The sequence below is a fragment of the Thunnus albacares genome, chromosome 14, assembly GCF_914725855.1.
Source record: "Thunnus albacares chromosome 14, fThuAlb1.1, whole genome shotgun sequence".
NCBI classification, from domain to species: domain Eukaryota; kingdom Metazoa; phylum Chordata; class Actinopteri; order Scombriformes; family Scombridae; genus Thunnus; species Thunnus albacares.
In genome coordinates, this window is record NC_058119.1 from 15413969 (window position 1) to 15435872 (window position 21904).

At 42.1% G+C, this 21904-nt stretch overlaps 1 protein-coding gene across 1 annotated transcript; it reads left to right on the forward strand.

Moving 5' to 3' along the window:
- The first annotated feature begins 443 nt into the window (after positions 1–443).
- On the forward strand, positions 444–21053 carry stox1 (storkhead box 1). The gene is made up of 4 exons (XM_044372336.1): positions 444–1026; positions 16764–16916; positions 17044–19738; positions 20441–21053. The coding sequence occupies exons 1-4, from the start codon at positions 696–698 to the stop codon at positions 20592–20594; spliced, it is 3333 nt and encodes a 1110-aa protein (XP_044228271.1). The 5' UTR covers positions 444–695; the 3' UTR covers positions 20595–21053.
- The last annotated feature ends 851 nt before the right edge of the window (positions 21054–21904 follow it).

The following is a 21904-nucleotide window of genomic DNA, read 5'->3' on the forward strand; positions in this document are numbered from 1 at the left end:
TGCTGGTCCTAATTTAGACCTTTCCTCATAGTTATGAACAATATTTGTGCTTGTGTTTGATTTTTATGACAAATGACAATCCAAACAGCTAAAAAAAATCAAATAATAAAGCAGACGTAAAAACTAAAAACAAAAATCAGCTTTACCTAGAGAAACCTAGTCCTTGTATAGTATTTCTGAAGTGCCCTTGAGCAAGGCACTGGCTCACTGCCAGCCCCGGGGATCCTGTTCAGTAACAGACCCTGAGCTTTGATGTCTATGCAGGTAAGAAAAGAGAGGATGTCCTCCTTGAACCTTAAAAGCAAGCTGTCATAGTATTGTGATTTCTTTTAAGGAGTGAAATGAAACAACACCTGTAAGGCAGGTTTCATACACACACACACACACACACGCACACACACACACCTGTGAGCAGTCAGTGGGAGGTCTACCTGTGTGTCCCGGCAGCAGCATCAGGCTGATGAGCCCTCCTCCTCTCTGCCACCGTCACTGGTTTCCCTGGAAGCCGAGGGAAACCAGTCGGTCGTCCTCTGCGCCTCTGGTTCCCTCGCTGCAGGATTCAGACGCTCACTGGAGGAATGCGTGGCAAATCCCGGCGTTTACCTGGATTTTCAGAGGGGAAACCTGCCTTATAACAAGTGCATTTTCATTTCTAGCATGATAGCTCCCTTCTGGAGCCGATAAAGGCGTATGAAATGTCTCACCAGCAGCGGGTTGTTCAACTCTCCGCCGCTTCGCTCGCAGTGGTCTTCGGGCCGGACGAGGAGAGTTTGCGCGCCGGCGGAGGGAAGCTCAACGCCAACACTACGAGTGGCCAGGAGATTTTTGCGGACTTCAAGGCACAAAATTCGCGTAGTTTTTGGAATAAAAGACTCGTTAAGGCCATAGCTGAAGTGTACTTTCAGGGATGGATGGAAAATTTTGTGCTTTTCATTCAAGGGAACGCAAACAACCTGGAGGTGCTGAGAGAAGCATGGATGCGCAGAGCTCTGAGGTCACCAAAGGGATTTATCATTAAAGCTGTCGGTATGTAACCTCAGTCCAGTCAATGAACTGTCACCTCTGATATTATGAGACATTTACATGAAGCAGTATTAGTGGTAATAGTCCTAATACAAGTTTCAATTTGCAATATCAATATGAAGTCCACAAAGTTACCAGTTATCCTACAACAGCATGTAAATAGCTGTAAATAAGAATATTATTGGTGATGACAGGACATCAAGACATTACAGTGAAGTGCTACCACAAGTCATAAGAGCATACTGTGTTTTTAGGGACACTATAGAGTCACACAACCAACAACATTTGTTTGCCGCTTAGAGAGAAGTGTGTGAAAACCATAAACCCTCAACAACAAGAGGCTGACAGGGTTAAACATCCCTCCTCCTCCTCCTCCTCTCCTTCTGACTTTTCATCAGGACTGACTACAAAATTTACTTACAATCATGTCAAAAGTTGTTTTACCTTTATCCAAAAAAAAGTGTGTTCTTCTAATCCAAACAACAGATTTGGACAATTATTTTCTCCGTCATAAAATGGTCAGTTTCTAATTTCTTGGATGTTGCAAAGCATAGAGGCATAAAACTTCCTGGCACAACAAAGAATGACATGTTGATATCTTTTCACACGTTTAAATTGCTGTCATACATGATTTTCCTTCACTTTCCTCCTTTTTAAGAATGGGCCTCATTTTTAAAGAGATTTTTCTTTCCGCAGAGTGACCAGCTTCACCGATTGCAAACCAGTTACAACGCCATCTGTTATTTTTTCATCACTGTCAAACTCATCTGCCCACACGGCTCATAAGATGATGTTTTGTTTCCCCCAAATATTGTCCGTGGGGATTCAGAGGATAGCGTTACCAATCAGCCCCCTTTGTTGTCGACACAGTGTTATGTTTACCGAGGCTTGTTAAAAAAAGCTCTGTATACCATGTAATTAAGTCTAATTGCTCCCCTTCTCTTGTTCTCTTTCTCAGATGTGTTTTAAAGCTGCATATAGCTGCACAGAAACAATAAATGGAAACCTCTATGCAGCCTCCTATAGCATGATCTCATGGGCTGTAAATGCCTGACAGCACCGGCTGCTGGAGGAAATGACAACCCTGTGTGGGTTTTAGACGTAATAACAGTTTTCTGAAGAGATACAACAGGTTATTCACATTTTTTTTCTTACTTTAGATGCCAAACTGTGGGTTACAGCAAATATATATGTGGGAAGTGTTTAACTGATTTTTATGTTTCTGCCACAAATTAACACCTTCCTCTTAAAAAATACACAATTATCCTTTCAAATTTAAAACTGCAAGAGTGTTAGCGGTAGGTTTTCCAAATGTTTGGAGGTTGTTGCTTATTGAAACAGTGCCCCGGCAACACACACATTGTCTCTTAGTTGCCATTTGGTGCAGCTGCCTCGCCTCTTTTCATGGTCTGTCTTACTATCAATGTGTCTATCTTTGTTTGGGTGTTATTTTGCCTGGACGCAGGCCTCTCCGCTGTCTACCTGCTGACTTAGCGTCAGTCCGTCAGCTCTGCCAGATTGAGCAGTGCACGGACAAGTAAAGTGAGGAATGTGAAGGGGAGGAAGAGACCACACAGGGGCAGACCGGGGAGGGCGTGGAGCAGTGGAGGAAGGGGGGGAAGTGGAGGCTGACATGTCCTCCCGCTGTGAGACAGTTTCTGGCTCTAAGCTTCAAGTCGGCACACAAACAAACACCATATGGGACAAAGGTGATGCTGGGCTTAATATTATGCACGGCGTCAGCACATACATAGACATGTATGAGCTCACAGTTGGATGCGAGTGTCGATGTGTTTGAGCTTCACACCAGAAACTTGTAAGCAAACACGTCTGTGTGAGGACATGTCACCTCCTTCTCCTCCTTAAAGTCCCCCTCCACTCTAAAACCTGTGTTTTTCTTCTTGTTCCTTCAGTCGGATGTTTGAGCTTCGCCGTGTAGAATGACGTATGTGCAGAGTTTGACACTAAAAGTCTGCTTTCACATTCATCTGTTGAAAGTGGAAAGTTTCTTTGTGCTCATCAAAAATCTGAGTTAATGGGGCGGGCCGATGAGCATGATTTGTGACATCACAAATAGTTTGGAGGCCAATTCTGGTCCAATATTCAACTTACTCAAGTGTGATGTGGAAACTCGAAGCCTCTAGTGCACAAACACTGAGAACAGACTTTACAATGAAGTAGGAGACGTCTTGTGTCCAGCAGTTAAACTTCTGAAATGAAATATATTTAGAAATTTATAGATCCTGGGATTTTTTTTATTAGGGAGAAGGGGTAGATGCCATTTTAAGGATTTTAACAAGATAATTGATCTTTTTTTGTGGAAAAAACACATCAGAGACAAATTATCATTCGAAGTAAAGTATTTTATATACATCTTAAACATGTCTGGAGGGGATCTTTAACAAATCCTCTGTCTCACTCCACAACAATTTGTATGGAAATCAGTGATGGCAGGTTGGCAGGCTGGTTTACTACCTCCTCACTGAGAATTAGTCAGCAGTGAATCACTGTGCGACTGGCTGCCGACCACAGCCGCTTTTCTGTTACCCAGGATTAATGTCCTTCCATTTCATGGCCAGTGAGGGACTGTGGAAGTCAGACTACGAGATTGATATCAGGCATGGACTTAAAGGCCTTGACATTGTCCCGATATAAATATGTCAGCTAGAAACCCGAAATGTTATGAGTTATGGGCTACAGTGAATTTCAAACAGCCCTATTTCCTTCCTCAGGTCAGAGCAAGGTTGAGACGTGACTTTTTAAAGGAAAGTTAAGAGGCTAATTTAGGAGCTGTTTGGCTAAAACCAACCATGTGTGCCGTAAGTTAGGTAACAGTGTTCGATATTTGGAGAGAGACATTGATGGTAAAATGAGGTGTCTACACAAACAGACACAAACACTTTGATTTATTGTGCTAATTCCTCATTTGTCCTGTCTGGTTATCAGTGCTAATGGCATGAGTGAAGACAGATTATTCTGTGGGTCCATCAGCCACCTCCAGGCCTCTTCTTAGGGGGAATTTGCAGAGAGGGAGGTGTGTAGGAGATGAGGAGGAGGAGGGAGGGGTTGGTTGATGGAGGAAGGGATTGTGGCGAGGTTAGGCCGAGGTAAACAGACAGAGTGAGTGAGGAGTTACTATGAATAAGTTTTGTTGTTATCCTAGCAGGAATGGGCCCCAGTGGTACTGGGGATGACCTCTTCACTTCAGCTCATGAATGTCTGCAGGGTGTTTCTGATTCATCCTCTTCTACTCTGAAATTATCTCTTCATCCCTTTTCCTCCCTTTCAGCAGCTGAATAATACCAAAGTTTCACCGCAAAGTAATTTCATTAATGACTGGAGTCAGAAGTCGAAATCCTTCTTGTTGAAGCTGTTGACATTGAGTATGTTTACATGTACACTGTAACCTGAATACTGTGAATAAGATTAAGATTGCGGTTCATATGGTTTACAGTGAGCTTTTTTTCTTCACCAGCTTGAGTTTACATAATTTTTTCATAACTTGGAAGTGTTATCCTGCAGGAAATACAAAATATGAGGAGGAAAATGCGAGCAATTTGTTGGTGTTTATTGTTTTTGGCTTAAAAAACGCACAAAAATTTTAATTCTCGCCCACTGTTAGGCATGCCGCTGTTCGTTTGTACATTATATACAGCTCACTTCTTGCCCTGTCTGCCACATGTGCACAATAAAAACACCGACAGTAATCAGGATACGACGTCCATAATGCATTAATTTAAATGATTACTCTTCCACTTGTTTTATTATCAACTGAATCATATTTACTCATCATACTGAGTCATATTACTATTTTTATTACTGTTGCTAATTGTATAGTCTTAAAGAAATAGTTGGACATCATATAAAATACGTCTACTGCAGAGAGTTAGACAAAAAGACTGAACCACTTTCATGTCTCTGTGTTAACTATGGAGGCACAGCTGGGATTATCTTAGTTTAGCATAAACACTAGAGGCAGGGAGAAACAGCGAGCCTGGTTCTGTTAAGATTAAACAAATTATATTCAATATGTTAATTAGTTAGATTTAGAGGTGCTGGTGGGGATATTTTTAACTTTGGTGAGAGCCAGGCTAGCTTCCATACGAGATGGAAAAACACAGGAGTGGCATTAATCTTCTCATCTAACCTCTGGCAAGTGTATTTCCCAAAATGTTGAATCCTATCTCTTTCATCTTAATTTAACTGAATTCTTATGCACTGATTGTCTTATCAGCAGTCTTAAAAAGACAAAATACTCACTGGAGAACCGTCCATGCTCTCCTGTTGAGACCAGAGGCTTCATAATGACTGTTAGCTGCTTCTGCATTATTTAGAGTCACACTATTGTTTCTGCAGCAGGACGAGCATGGATCCACAGGATGAAACATTTATATGGAGTCAGCAAGCGGTGTAATGAGGTGTCCTATGTCCTCCCTACAATCAACCCCTGTAAACTGCCCTCGTTCACTTTGAACATGGACGTGAATGAGTCCTCTGGATGGGCCTCTCGCTTTCGCCATGGAAAGCACTTTGTTTGACCATCGTAGGATATACTGTATGTTCATATTTGTGGAGAACCAGGGGCATGGCCTTGCTGCACCTTTTAAGCCAAGTTTCCTTTTTAAATGGTATGTTTCATTTAGCTCGCCATACCATAAGGTGGTGAAGCATTCCTGAAATGCTTCATTTACTCTTGAGATCATTTCCTGAGCTCGCCTACTCAGAGAGCCTTGTTTCTGCCCTTTACTTTTCACTTGAAAGTGTTGTGTTTTCACACAACGGGTGTCTCCTTTCATGACGGTATTTTGTCAAAGTCTCAAAGCGCTCCACTAATGGTCATAACTCTTCCAGATGTTAGCTTATTAACCATGACACCCCCTTGCTGGGCCTCGCCAGGTTTAAATGGCCCACCCTGTCCTATCTAAGCAGCACAGGTCAAAGGTTACAACCTTCCTGCTCACAAGCCACCCTGCGGTCAGTTAGCTACAGAGGGTTTTTTAGAAAGCAAACAGAGCAACATACATCAATACAGTATCCAGGTGTTCTTCACTCACTGGTCAGTTCAGCTCCTGCTTGTGGTTTGCATAATGTGTGAGCCCTCATGATTTTTAATGTATTGTCTGTATTTTAGTTGTGGTTACAAATAGATTGATTGATTGGAAACACTCATAGAAGAACATTTGTGTGAGATCTGTTCCACTCTGCTCACTTACAGCTACCATCCGAGCTGCTCTCAAATAATATTGGTTAAAGATTTCACTCTCCAGCTCCCTTGACACTAATAGTATGACATTAGGCTGTTACACAAAATATATGCTGCTGTTTTTCAAGCTGAAATTGATGAAGAGTATGTATTATGACAGCGGTTGGTGCAATCTTGTTCTCCTCGCAAAAACAGAGCTGGAATGTTTTTGATGGTAACCATATACCAAAGCTGCTAGCACCCAGCAGTAAGGAGGTTCCTATGTCTGACTACAGCGCAGATTTTCTCGATCAAAGGACCCCTAATTTCATCTGTCTTAAATAAACAGTTGACTGGAGATTAATGGAATTGCAACATGAAAGGTTTTGACTTAATGTGATGGATGTTAAAGCAGCCTGTGTGATTTATGTGCAGCTTTGTTGAGCTTTCAATTTGCCTTTTAAATTGCATTGTAGGTATAAGTTAACATAGGCTACAAGCATCACTCTTATTTTTTTTTATGTGACAATGGCCAAGCATGTGTGTCTGCACGTATCTACTGTATAATATCTTGCTCTCCACCCCCTGCACTTGTAAAAGGTTTATTATTCCGGTCAGATACGAGGGAACCTTGACCTCCATTCTCAGACATGACCCTCCATGTTGCATACACATGTGTGAGAGACTGTGCATGTGTGCATGAATGGCTCTCAGCACATCATTTGTTAGCCACATCCTTTCCCATTGAGCAGGAAGCTCACCCCGGTGCGAATCAGGCATGTCAGCCTCTTTATCGACCCAAATATTGGGCTCACCCGTAGCGGTGGAGTGGAGCGCTGCCAACAATAACAGTTGAGGAGTTTCCACTGTATCCCTCAGCTTAGACACCCTGTCAGCAGCCGCTTGGGTTTCCCTCATGGGATTTATCTTCATTCGCTCGCCGGTCAGACAAATGGGTCGACACAGGAGTGAGGCTATATTGCATTAAATTTGGTATTAGTATTACTTTTCAGTTTCCTGACAGGATGTTTTCTTTGCTTCATTTAGCATTGATAAATGGACTGGTATGAAAACACTGGCTCTGTGATAGTAAAGTGCTGTATTAATGTATAATGTATAAGAGTGAAAGATACTTTCACGGATCATGGGCAGAGCTGTGTGCTGACCAGTTGTAGAGCATTAGAGAGGAGTAGATCATATGTCAGACACTGGACGGGAGCTCTGCTCTAAATTCATGGATAACAAACACAGGAATCTGCGGCAGTTTGAGCTGAGTTAAACAAGAGGAAATGGGTTTCATCTGCATCCAATGACTGCCATCACTCTTGATTAAGGGGTGTGGATCTGCTGGAGAGCTTGCACACCCGCTTAGGTTGTGTATACTGTATATGTCTTGGTGGCAGGATGTCAGTGGGGAAAAGCCGCATGGGTGGGGTAGGATTAAAATACCTGGAGCTTTGAATAAGATGAGACTGAGGAAACTAGAGGCTCCTGCTTATTTCAGAGCTCAGTGGTTAGTAAGAGAGTGAAATGATGAGCACAGGTCAGTCTCATTATCAGTGAATCAGTGAAAATGTGTCATAAAAAAGAAAAACAATGTACTCTACAGGTGTTTACATACTAACAGTCTAAATTATGATCAAGACAGGACCTTAAATTGAACCTTGTGGAACACCTTTTCCTGCACACAAAAAAGATTGAATACAAGACTGTTTTTCATACTGATATCAGCCAACAAGGTAGGTGTGAAACAAGCTTTGTGTAACTGAATCAGAACTAAAACATCTAAGCAACTGTAGGGAATCATTGACTGCATCAAAGGTTAATAAAGTATCAACAAATAGAGCAGCACAATGCTGGCTTTTGTCCTGCACAAACAAGCATCATTTAACAGTAAGATATGTAGTGTCTGAGATGTTTCCATGTTCATAGATGACCTGAGAGTTATTAATGGTTTCCCTTCTTTATGCAGTGGAAGAAGATAAGCAGCTTTCCATGCCCTTTGGTACTGAAGTAAAAAAAATATTAACTTTAAATGATGTACAGATGTGGATCTGTCTATTTACTTCAGGTATTGAAATGCCATTTTGCTTCCTAGCAGAATATACTACCATACAGAGTATATTCAGGTTAATGCAGGAGCTATAAATGCATTTATGATTTTTGCATTCCTTATTGAGAAAGTGCATTTACTTTGAAGGTGAACCAGGGTCCGCTGTGGCTCTGGATTTAGAGCGGATTGTCTACCAATCAGAGGGTCAGTGGTTCAATCCCCAGCTCCTCCAGTCCATATGTTGAAGTGTCCCTGGCCAAGATACTGTGAATGGGTGAATGAGCATTAGAAACATTGTAAAGCGCTTTATTGCTCCGAGCAGGTTGGCACCTTGTGTGGCAGCCTCTGCCATCAGTGTATGAATGCCTGTGTGAATGGCTGAATGTTGGCATGTGTTGTAAAGTGCTTGGAGTGGTCAGTAGACTAGAAAAGCGTGATATATATTATAAAGGCCAGTTCATTTAAGGTCACTTTTATCCATTTATGGGTCAATGGCACTATTTTTCTGGTTTAGTCTGTCAATGTGGTATTTTGGGATTGTTAAATTTTGGTGCACTTAGCTTGATTATCAGCTTTGGTAAATTAAGATTGGTACTTATTATGTTACGGCAGTGATAATGAATAAATTCAGTCAGAATATCAGGAGCACCAAGAACACCTAAGAGGGCTAACAGATCCCTTCTTAAAGAGATATGGAGCTTCGTGTCCAGATTTTGATTACAAAGAAGTTACTTCAAAGTGCTTTGTGACAAAGCTTTCAGGACAGCGACAGAGAAATGGGACTTTGCATAAATAACCACCTCCTCCTCCAATCCTTTCAATTCTATAAAACATCTTGAAAACATCAGATTTAGGATGGAGTCAAGATGGAGACTGCGACAAAATTGGCATTGGAAGAAGCTTAAGACATTGCCATAATTCCAACATAAATGTTAAAAACATGCATATGGCTGCTAATGAACAAAGGAAAGGTACTGTGGTCTATGTGTAACAGAGGTCTGGCAGAAATGGCACTGGCAGACTGTGGGGTAATGTTCATTTTCATGATGAAAGCCAGATATTTTGGGGTGTAACTCATCAAGTCTGAAGAGGGATGACGTATGAGGGAAACGATGGGAAAATAAAGTGTAGGTAAAGTTAAATCCTGTCTCCTGACACCACCGTGTATTGGTATCATATTACACAAAGCACTTTGGGCTTTGCTATAAAATACACATCTGTCTTCCCTCACACTGTACAGGTCTTGTGTTAAACACCTGGTCAGGTGTGTTTCCTATTTCACAAGAACATGATAACAGGGTCTCTGTGTACTAGTTCAGTACCAGGTCATTTAATTGTTATGGCCTGTGCTGGATTGCTATTAAAATAGTTCTTATTGTGAATCATATGGTAAAAAGATTATTTAATGCTGTTACAGCTGCAGGGATTTCCAGCCAAGATGTGTGGTGACCAACTATGTGACTATAGATGTTTTAGACTCTGTGAATGTCAGTTTGAGAAGCTTAGTCACTGCCTGTTTATGCTTTCTTGCCAGCATACATTAAATGTCAAAGGGTCGGTTTGGCAAAGTGAGTCTCAAGGCTATAGCTGGATTAAAGATACACATACTACATTTCTGCTGCTGTTTCTTCTTTCTCTTTGGCTTTGTATTGCATGTGGCAGGTCGCTGCCACAGTAAAGGTTTCTATGGTGACGTGAGTCAACACAAAGCCCGCCTGTGTTCCTCTTCATAGCTCAAAGTTTTAGCTCATGAATCGTCTCCAGTCACGGCTTTACAGTGGTTACTGTACATCCAGAACATTTTGGATGAAAATGTTATTAGTGCTATCTATCCCTCTGCTGAATAATGGATACTTTTAACTTTTACATGTAGCATTCTAGTGAGTTTGCATTTCCACGTTAACCTACCAACAAACACGTTTTCTCAAACACTGATTACAAAAGGACATAGTCCAAATTTCTCTCCTTGCCTCCCACTTCAATGTTTCACTTAATATTTAAACACAAGCCACCAGACCAGGATAGTAAAGCCGGGTCAAATTAAATATTTATCTAATGCCTTCAAGTTGGGGCAGAAATGCTGGTTTTATTATTGTGGATCAATGGATGGATCAATCAGTAAAGCCGTAAAATGGTCAGCAGCTCAGTCTGTCCATTTTATTGCTTATTGATGTGTTTTTAAGTGAGATGGTGGCAGTTGTGTTGATAAAATCTTGCCAACTGTTATCAGGTATGTCAAAAGCCAAGTGACATTAATCTTAATTATACAATATATTCAACAATCAACAACACTTGTTGATGGCCTTACAGTTTAACTCCAAGTGCTTTCAGAGAGGAAGGACAGGAAAGGGCAATGTTGTTAGACTGGGCGAGGTTTGGTTGTTGGGACATTTGGGCTGTGATTGCTCTCTGAAGGGATCTTTTCACTCAGTTTATTGGGCCATTTAACTGCAACGCCCACATCTGTGTGTTGTATGGAAGTGAAAGACACAAACTCGTAAAAGCTCTTTTAAAAGTGTGATGCACACACACATACACACACACATAAGAAGGGGAGGGCGGAGTCACAGAGGCCTGCTAGTCCAAAAAAATGCAAAACAAAGAGAGGTGGTTGTGGGACTGGTAGGGAGTCACGACATGAATTACAGCTGACATCTCTTCCCATTACACTGAACCTGACTGTATGAATGTTTGACATTGTCTCGCCAGAGACTTAACTCAGATCATTCATGGACAGCCTGCAGATTCACGGGAGCGTGTCATTCACAAGGTCTCCGTCGATGGGAGACAGGGAAGGTTTTTGCAGTTAGGGCAGACCTCAAGTTCATGTTGAATGCCATGCAGTGTGTCCTTAATGACGGAGAGAGAAGATTAGCTTGTTTGCTTACTGGAGCCTAAAAGATTAGACGATAGCAGGATGAGATAAAATGGTGTGTGTGTATGTGTGTGAGTGTTTCCAGAGAAGCCATAGAGTGAGAGATTATGGCAACAAGCCTGATGTTTCGTTAGATTTTATCTGTGATAGCATGAAGGTGAAAGGTCAAGGCAAAGATTCAGACGCAAGTTGTGTAACCCTCTTTATTACTTTGGTTTCTGATCCCCCATCACAGCCTAAGCATAGTTCATTTCCTGTCTGTCCAAATCTGTAGATCCTAGATTGTCAAATGTTATGAAATGATCTTCCCATTCAGTCAGAGCCTCTCTGTACTGTAGATGAGCCTTGTGATGGTTGGTTTGTTCAATCCGGACATTGCCATCAATAGAGCCATAGCCGTTGACTGGCTAATAAGCACACAGCATTATCACCAACACTTAGCCTTAAAGTGCTATGTGGCAAAATTAGCAGGAACTTTGCTGGAATGCAAATTAAAAACAGTTTTTACTTTGCACGATACAATACTTTAGTTCACATGTTTCCTATTATCAAGGGCTGGTAATGATCATGGAGCAGAAGCTGTTGCAGTGATTAGCAAATGTCAAGTAAAATATTAGAAATGTCAGCTAAATAGTTGAAATGTACAATGATAAACAAGCAACAAGTCTTTGTTGTGCACTTCTGTGTCTAAATCTGTGTGTGCTTCACTTGTCTGACTGCTTGTTTGTGATCAAAGCTAAGCGTTGCCTCGTATATCTGGTTGGTTTTGGAAGGTGCGTGTGTTGCATGCTGTTACCAAGGTGAGTTTTAAAGATTAACAAGTAGTTCTGGGCTTTAAATGCCAAATATTGGGGATGACATAATTCCCCATCCATATAACCACCGATGAAGAGGTCAGACTGCAGAGAAACATTTCTGGGGTTTTCACTGCTGCATGACTTGAAATGTTCCATAAATTGTATAATTTTGATCCTCACATTATGGCACTCATAATCAGAGGGATTGTTGTCCTTTCTCTCAGTAAAGATAAGTTAGTGATAGCCTGACTTTCAGACTAAAATATGACTTAGTCTAAAATATTCTGCACTGAAGCTCATGGCATGTCTACAGCATGTACTGTACAGTGTGGCATGTTCGTATTTTCCTCCAAGAGACTGGATGTAAGTAATGCAATCACGTATGAAATGGGACTCATGTGGCTCTGTGAGGCCAGTTAACAACACAGCCATGTGAATACATGTGGCATTGATCAGTGTCAGCAGCCAAAAAGATCTCAGTGGGGATAGAGGAGAGAAGGTCTCTGTCAATCATCTCCACAATCTGAGCAGCCAGCTTCAGGCATTTTTCATTTTTATCCCTCAGGCAGCAGTTTATTTTCACATGGAAAGTTTATGACACGGCAAGAAATTCATGTTTTTAGCTCTGTGTGGAGCAGAAGGTTGTACAGGCTGTCACTTGATTGCAGGATACAAAGGAGTGAGGTCTGCACACTGTTAAACTCCCAATAAATAATTTTATTCTCTTTTTTGAGGCAACGTTTCAATCTGTAAAGTCCCTTTTCTAATGTTCTGGTGAATACCATTAAAATGAGATTTCAGACTTGTTATATTAAGTTGCAATGATCTCTTAAATCTAAATCGGCAAATAAAACCTGCATTGTGCCAGCAGTTGTAACTGTGATATTCAGGGTACAATTTTGAAGGTCATAAGATGACGTAAATAGAAAAACAATATACTCCTACTCCTCCTATACTAAGTCAAATGAAATACCCTGGAAAGGAAAAATATTTTTTACCTGAAGTGTTTGCTTCTTTGCATATTTAATCTGCGATGGTGGATCACAAGTAGTCGTTGCTATACTTTAAAGGGATAATGCAGCAATTTAGTGTTGCACTTCCATAAAATGTAGGGACATTCGAGAAACGACCTGTTTTAGTTCGCACTCTTCCCATAATGCAATTGATGGTGTCTTTCACTTGACCCTCCCTGCCTGGTTAACACCCACATCTTTCAAACTCCACACACCCAGTTTTCTGTTATAAATTAGAAGTCTCCAAACACAAGGTCAGATAACCTTGACGACATCACTATGATATCATCAGGGTCATTTTTTCAGACTTGACAAACCTCCTCCATAGCTACAGAAGACATTATACATCTGTGTTCACAGGCTGAGAAGGACTAACCATTACAAGTGAGCTGACTTTGATATGTAAAATTGTTGGAATGCCCCTTTAAGGGGTTCTACTGAAAAGCTACTCCTCCTAACTTGTCCTTAACACAAGTCTCATCTCCTGTTTGTCTCTCTAGCGGCTGTTTCCCTCCCTCTTCCTTGTGGCACAGGGTCCTGTTGCCATGGCACCCAGCAGGGTATTCATGCTGTGTATGACAAAGAGTGTAATGTCGGTGGCCCGGTCTTAGATTACAGGAACACAGAGGTCCGTTCCCCCTGGAGAGAAGACGGTTACAAGAGTAAACCTCCCTGACCGTCACGCCTGCTAATGTTAGACTCAATAAACACTAATCCTCTGCCAGGCCCATCCCTCTATTCCACATTTTCCCACCTGGGTTCAGTCACAAATAAACAGCTAAAGGTAGATTTTGGTCTTCTGTCTCACACCTACATTGCAGGTCCCACTCTTGTTGTTGTCAGTGCTTCTATTAGACCAGTATTAATGAAATAGTATGTGGAAAACAAACTATTGTATGAAGCTAATTCTGTTTTTAACTCCCATAGGAGTACAAATCATATCAGCAGGTGTCGGACAGGATATCCTGCTCTGAATCAGGTCATGGTCAGAGAGGGACCCGCCAAAACTACCTCTCTGCAAAAATATTTGGAAATCCTTTTTAAGGGGATAGTGTTTTTATGTAAGTGATTAAGATATTAATTATTTGCCCTCCCCCCCTCTGACCCTATCATATCCCTGCTGACCTTTCCCCTCTTTTGTGGTTGTAAGTGGTTGTTATGTGGAAAGCCCGCTAGACATGTTCCTATAGGAAGTTCAGAACAATGAAAAGCCAAGTCAGCTGCACTAATTCACTGCCCAGGGAGACTGCTATTGAGATATCCGCTCTGAGGTTAAGTCAGATTAACGTCTTCTGTCGGAGCCGGGGGAAGGCAGATGTTGTTTTTTTTACAATCCCTCTGTGTGTCATAGGATCAATTTTACAAAGAAAGACCCCTGTCTGTGAGCCTTATGAGCCTTAAGTGAGCTTGGTGAGCTGGTAATTGGTTTTTTACTTACTTTGCTTGACATGTTCCTTACTGATGATAAAACATTTTAAATTAAACTAAAGCACAGAATGAGAGGCTTGTGTGCGTAACACATTACAGCGAGGAAAAAGCTGCCCTTTGGTGTTAGTGCTTACGTGTTGCAGCACCGAAAAAGTGAATTTGACTGATTACACATTTCTTGTCAAACAATAGTTATTAGTAGGCCATCAGTATGTGTGGCACATGTGTGTTCTGTCATGTGCTATTTGATTAGTTGTTTATTTTCCCTGCCTTGGACATAAGTGGTTCAAGCATGAGGGTTGTAAATGTTTAGTTTACATCAAATGTAGGCTTGGCAGTGTTTTCACTGAATGCCCTGGGGTTGATGGGAGAATCACTCACAGTCACACACGCCACATGTTGAAGCTTAAGTCAGAATTCTCACATTTATACACAAAGTGTTGTTGCCAATATAATTGGACACTTGAAATCACTTGGGGAAAATGTGTTTGTTAATAACAAAAAAGAAGTTGGAACTTTTTCTGGCTATTTTGCTGAATTTAATTATATGTGTGTGGTATTTTTACAGATTGCACTACAGTTTTTACCGCTAGTATTGCATAGCGTCCCTCAATGCCTGTCAGCTGGCTTTTACTAAACTAAATACAGCCGGTAGAGACTAGTAACCACTTTTTTGTGTGTCAACGTTTTATTGTTCATCCCTTCTTCCACCCATTAATGAGGTGTAGCTGATTAACTAAAACCAATTTTCCAGTCCTATGGGTAAGGTTAAGGTCATGCCCTATTGTCCGCTGTTCATATGAAGGGAGTTTGTCTTGATCCAGCCCAGATGCTAATCATTCATCAGCGGTGGGATCCGGTTTGTTTTGCTCACTTCACATTAGTAAACATCACTTTTTGGGCTCTGTATGTTAGTGTATTTTTGTGGAAAATTCATTGAAGACGCAGGCCTTGGTGGGGGACTTTGTAAAATAAATAACTTAAATAAAGGCTGCAGCTGCTAAGCAAATATTTTAAGTTCCCCCTTTATATTATTGCTCGGAGGTGCGTAATGCATTTTTATGGATCCCGCAGTAGTTATGCACAACAAAAATCCCATCCATGTTCTTATCCTAACCTTAACTACATCAACGTTTGGTCTAACCCCAACCATCTGTAATCTTAACATAATCATTTAGAGCTCTACTGTATGTTTAAACCAAACCACCTAAAGGCTTACATTTGAACATAAACATTTCTAATATTATGTCTAAATCCAACCTTCTGGTTTGACATGCCAATAACAGCACTTCTTTCCATAATCTTTGTGGGATCCAAAATGTTGCATCTGTAATGGCTGGGATTGACAATGGTGCTGATTAAGTCAGTCATTGCTTTGTAGTTGCCTCACACTGTAGGAAAAAATGTGTTTAATAAAAAAAGCATACATGTCCCTACACAGACTGGTACTTTCCATTGGCTCTTGTCTCTGAACAAGATAACACATTGACCAAATTAGAGACTTTCTTGTTACCCAGTGAGGTAACCGTTTATTGAGATACAACAGTATCAAAGTCCACATTCAGTTTTGATGTTCTATCCTATTAATGGGGTGTGGAAGGGTCTTTATGGCACTGCTATCTATATCCCATCCCACTCTCTTCATTGTAGGCTTTGCACTTGAAGCTCACACAAAAAACCCTATTTGCCTAAGGGAATTAGACACAGCATGTTGCTTCAATTACATCTCTTTATGTGTGAAACTCTGGTCTTCTTTGACAATGAAATTAAATGTTTCTAAAATGTCTGGTGTGCATTAAAATGCAGCTTATTTTATGATTTGAAAGCTCTGTGGTTTCTGTCTAATGGGCTCCCACAATTTGTTTGTATGTCAGAGGAATGCTGTCTGCCCTCAGAGTCAGGCGGAGTGGTGAGGTTTGATGTGGGGTACGCTGTATGGAACAAGTTTCATACTATTTTTACTAAGACAAAATGTGCCCAACACTGTCTGTCTTTTTCTTACTCTCTCTCACTTTTGGTAACATGTTTGTCTAAGGGCACCTCCTAGACGTGTAAGGCCTTATGATATGGGGGGCAGGATATCTGATCTGCCCAGCAGGCAGACCTGTGGTCATTTCTGTGGGAGTAATGGAATTCTGTGGTCTGTCCCAGTACTGATGGAATTTCAAAAGCAGTCAGGCATGGTTCATATAACTCACATAAATTGACCACTTCGGTCATGATTTAGAAGGTGGTTAGAGGAGGAATGTCAACTTCAGTACTTTGAGTTGTTTTCATTGGCAGGACAAGTCAGAGAGAGACCTTTCTAGCCCAGGTGTGTTTGTGTGTACTGCTGTAGGCCCACCTGTTTCACTCAATAATCTGCTGGTGTGTGTGTGTCCACATGTTTCAGGTGACCTGTCCCCAGTGCAGATGTCCCCTGTCCCCCAGTCCCAGTTCATTCCCTTGGCTGAGGTGTTGTGCTCAGTCATCTCAGATATGAACTCCTCCCAAATCACCGTCAACCAGGAAGCACTTATCAATTACATGAGTAAAGCGCATCCAGGTAATTCATAAAATACTGTCTTTTCTTGCTTGTTAAGGAATTCATAAACTTATGCTTGTAAACTAGATGAAATGTGTCCTCTTGCTTGTCTTTTGTTCTAACATCTATTTTTCTTTCTGTATCTCAGGGATAACCATCCCCACTCAGGACATCCTCTACAATGCTCTAGGCACTCTCATCAAGGAGCGTAAAATTTACCATACAGGCGAGGGCTACTTCATTGTCACACCTCAGACCTATTTCATCACCAACAACATGGTCCGAGAGAAGAACTGGTGGACTTCTGGTTCAGCAGATGACCCTCCATCGCCGCCTCCCATCACTTACCTATTGAGCAACGATGCCTGTGTTGAGAGCACTCAAACGCCTCCCGTTGCGCACTGCAAGTCTTGCAGCTGTTTCAGCCCTCTCCAGACATCCATGAATATCGCCTCTACAACTGTAACAGCTACCGTCTCTCCATCCACTGTCCCAGACCAGCATTCTGTTTCTGTTTCCATAAGTGAATGCACAGGCAAGAGCTTGAAGTGGCCTCGACCGTTAGATCACAAGCCCACAGTGCAGCATCAGTCCACCTCCACAGCAGCGGATTGTCAGGCAAGTGAGATTAGCAAAACTACAGCAACTACTAATGCCACTAGCCGTAAAGAAAAAGACAACAAACCGGGGAGAAAGTTTGGTCTCAGTTTGTTCCGGAGAAATGGAGCTAAAAAAGAGAAGCCAAAGAAGGAGTATGCATCATTCTCAGGTCAGTTCCCTCCGGAGGAGTGGCCAGTAAGAGACGAGGACGACCTAAATAACTTACCCCGTGACCTGGAGCATGCCATCATCAAACGCATCAACCCTGAACTGACTGTGGACAATTTGACACGCCACACAGTCTTAATGAAGAAACTGGAAGAGAGGAGAGACAGGGGGATAGACAGAGTGTTGGACAGGGCTTTGGATAAAGATGATAAGGGAGTAGACAAGGGAATGTCTACTGAGATCCTAACATACTCAAAACCCAGGCATCATCACTCCTCTAAAGCAGGGGCAGGGAAAAGATCTGCTCTGAAAGCCTCTCGCAGCAAGAGGAGGGCCCACTCCTCCAAAGAGAAGCAGAGGGAAAAGGAGAAGGAGAGGGTTAAGGGTAAAGCTCCCATATGTGCGGATGACTATCCAGAGGGGGAGGATTTGATCCCTACTCGGCTCAGAGTGGAAATCCCTGTTGATGAACCAGATCAAGTGGAAGATGGTGGAGCTGTGGAGGCAAAATCTCTTTATAAGAAACGCATTGAAAACCCTTTCCAGACTCATCCAAACAAAGACACAGCTGAAGCTGTAATTCCTCCCATCATCAACAGAGAGCATCGAAGGCGAGAGGTGAAGGAGGGCAAGGCTTCAGGGTCAGGGAGGAAGGAACGAACAAGTCACCGCTCCAAATCATGGGACCCACATCGGGCCAAAGTGATTGTAGCAGATGGAGAGCATACAGGAAAATCCCCTACATCAGAGGACAGGTATGACTGTGTCCATGAAAGGGATTTTGCTGCTGATCATCTGCTCCAACCGGACATAAAGCTCAACAGAGAACTGCCACTGGACTACAGCTCAGCGTATCCACAGAGCAGTACGCTACGGATAGATGACAAGGTGCGACATCAGAGGGAGGGAAAAAGCAGGGAGACTTGGGAGAGTGAAGGAAAAAATGGGCCATTTAAAGAGGCAGAATACAAGAGTGTAGCAGACCACAGTCAAACTATAGATGATGGCCTGTCTAACACCCAACAGTACACCAACACTGATGCCATTCTCCCTACCCATCCCTATGAGCCTGTCATAAACCACTCATATGACATAGCTCTGCCCTGGCCCAAGCCCTCTTTACAGCGGAGGCACTCCCTCAGACTCTCCAACCCACAGAGAGATGAGATTGAGAGGCCTGATGAGCTCTCTTCACACCATCAGGCCTGTGAAACCACAGCCGCTCAAGGACAGAAGAAGATAAGAACCATCACTATCAATAATAGAGAGCAAAGGACCATGGGTCAGGGAGGACCAATAGCTGACAGCACTCCCTCAATATCAGACACTGACGGCTTCATAGAGGACGACGACAGGCTCTATCAGAGAGCAGATGAGCAGGAGGATGAAGATGCATGCAGCTCCCTGTGTTTGAATGAGGAGGAGATTATTGATGCTGCAAAGGTTTACCGAACAGGTGTTGTGGATTACCATCACCCCCATGACTATGAATCTGACTTGCAGTATCAGCGACCCAACAGTCACTATTATAATTCCAACTTTCACCAACAAGTCCCCTCGATTCAAGATTCAAGGGACAACACCTTCAAAGATGTCATTCCTTCAGCCACCCAGAAGGAAGCTTCGCTCAGCCCCAGCAGACCTGGGCAGACCAGCTGGAGACTCCACCATCACCATCAGAGGACTAGATCACCAGGAGCCCAAAGTGAACCCAGCCCTAGGCAAGGAATATTGATCCAAGGGGAAAGACAGCATGAGTCCAACCTTGATTTGGACTGTCCCGAGCCCTCTGAGGTTGCAGATAGCAGCATCTTTGACTACTGCCAGACAAGTGAGATAGAATCAGACACTGAGACCGTCCGTAAGTCTGCTGATGAGGGCGATGGTGAATCTGCTCACTGGGCGGCTGAGGTGGAGGAAGTGCAAGAGGATGATTTTGCTGAGAGGGGAGCTCCTCTGACCCAAGGAGCTGGTCTGAGTATGCCCAGTGGAGCCAGAGGGGCAGAGATTGGGGATCCAGTGGAACTGGGAGAGAACCAGAGCATCACAGGAGACAGTGGCATAGATTCTCCACGGTGAGTGCCTCTCTCTCTGGTGGTTTACATTTGCTGTAATAAGATACTGTAATATTATGTTTCCCTATTATAGCTCACTTTGAGACCAGGTGTTTCTTGTCAAATTCATTGAATTTACTGAAAGTTGGACAACACAGTCTGAGATCGATGAAACAGTTTTATGAAATAAAAAGATTCAAAACCAATAAAGAAATTATTTTAATCTCTTAGCCCAGATGCACATTCTCTTCAGGCCAATGTTTAACTTGTTTTCACACATCAGACTCATGTCTCATCTCTCCTGCTGTGAACCCACACCAGAATCTAATCCCACTACATTCTGGAGGAGCTTTAGACAGGAAAAATAAACACTGTAGTGAGGTTAGTTAACCTCTGGGTTACTCGTCTGTGGTTGGCCATACTCCAATTTGTGTTTTTTGCTTTAAAGTAAATTGCAATAAAGCTGAACAAACACCTTGTGAGCAATTATAGCATCCAGTATTTGGACAGAAGGGAGTCATTTTGATAATTAGGTGTAATTGCTGTGCAGCACTTAAATTCTAATGTTAAAATCTAAGAGAAAGAAAAGACTTCTTTTCTGACATTGAACTCGCTGTGCACCCCGGTATGTAGGTGGACTGATGGAGTGCATGAACACATCACCTAGTTTAAATGGCATATTTATATAAGATATCAACCACATGCCCCTTTTTTCCTCTACAGGACCCGTGTCAGTCTGGCCTCCAGTAACACTGTCATCTTGGAGGGTCTCAAGAGAAGAGGGTTTTTACAAAACTTGGAGAAACTGCATTCAAAGAGCAGTGCCATTCAACCACAGAGCTCACTGCTACAGCTTACTCCTGTCATGAACGTATAGCAGACCAGAGTCCCCTGCTGAAGCTTTATGCTGGAGTTGGCAGATCTCTTCACACAACTCAGTGTGAAACGGCCAAGACCATGAGCTTGTATTTCCATTTCTATGCAACTTTTGTTTACTGTCAGAAATATATCCAATAAGGAGGGTCTGTACTTTGTTGCTTACCTCTAGATCTTGACACATGATACAACAGCGGTCTTTGTACAGATGTACAGTATATATATATTTCTTCTTTGTAAATACTTTTTAAAGGTAATATGCTAAGATTTATCCACTCATGGACTACCATGAGTATGTGCTATTAAATGTATGCATTTTTCAGTGATATAAATGTAGTTTCCTTTCTCTACATGCCTCATTGGTTAAAAGGTCCACAATAGCAATAGCACGTGTCCGAGCATTTCCTTAATTTCTTTTCTTGTAGCAATTTACTACAAATAAAATTGTACATATCAGCCACGGTGTCTTTCCTGTCATGAGTTTATTTCCTGTGAAGGGACATTTACCACCAACGTAAGCTGTTACATCAGTATTGCCCAATATCAGCATCAGAAGGCAGTATTGTTTTAAATATAACTTTTGGTCAATAGTTGAATTGGCATTTATATTTTTGTTTAAGGACATCACTTAATGTAACTGTCAACTTTCATTAAAATGTCTTTAAAGCTTAATTAGCTCAGTAGAAGGGTGCCTGTTGATATCAGTTTATCTGTGGGTGGGGGAGCACATGACACTTGCATTAGTTTAAAAAAACATGTTTCAGTGCCATCCCTAATGTAAATATCAGTGATGTAAACCAGACATCACCCTGCACCCCAAGGGCTGATAAGACCTGATTACTTCTTAAGGTTCCAGTGAAGTTAGATCCCAACCTTGAGTATCTCCTTCAACAGGCTACTGAAGTCTGACCTCCAACGGTGAAGGAATGTAAACCAGTGCAGTGCGTGAGAGTGGGAAGGTGGGTAGTTTCCTGACATGATTTCTTTCGCAGTTCTCAGGTCATTCCCAAGAGTTTATCTACCCCCATATGGATTTCACTAGACTTTCAATGTTGGTGAGATCCCAGTTTAAGACTCAAATGTTCCAGCAGTAAGACAGACCAGTCTATAAAACTTGATGTAAGACACTCTGAGGCAGTAATACCTGTCCCACATCTGGAATCACCTCACTGAGTTGATGCAACTGCTTTTATGCTTTCAAGACTTAGTAAAGAGTGACACCATGTGGATTCTTTGAGAAGTGCAAGGACCAGGGTAACCTATTGCCTTAGTCTCACTTCATGCCAGCACTATGCAACTACCTTGTGTTAT

Excerpts from the sequence above, each read along its gene's own strand:
- stox1 (XM_044372336.1), top strand. The coding sequence starts at position 696 with ATGTCTCACCAGCAGCGGGTTGTTCAACTCTCCGCCGCTTCGCTCGCA. Across the intron at positions 1,027-16,763 it reads ATTTATCATTAAAGCTGTCG|GTGACCTGTCCCCAGTGCAG; the intron begins GTATGTAACCTC and ends CACATGTTTCAG. Across the intron at positions 16,917-17,043 it reads CATGAGTAAAGCGCATCCAG|GGATAACCATCCCCACTCAG; the intron begins GTAATTCATAAA and ends TCTGTATCTCAG.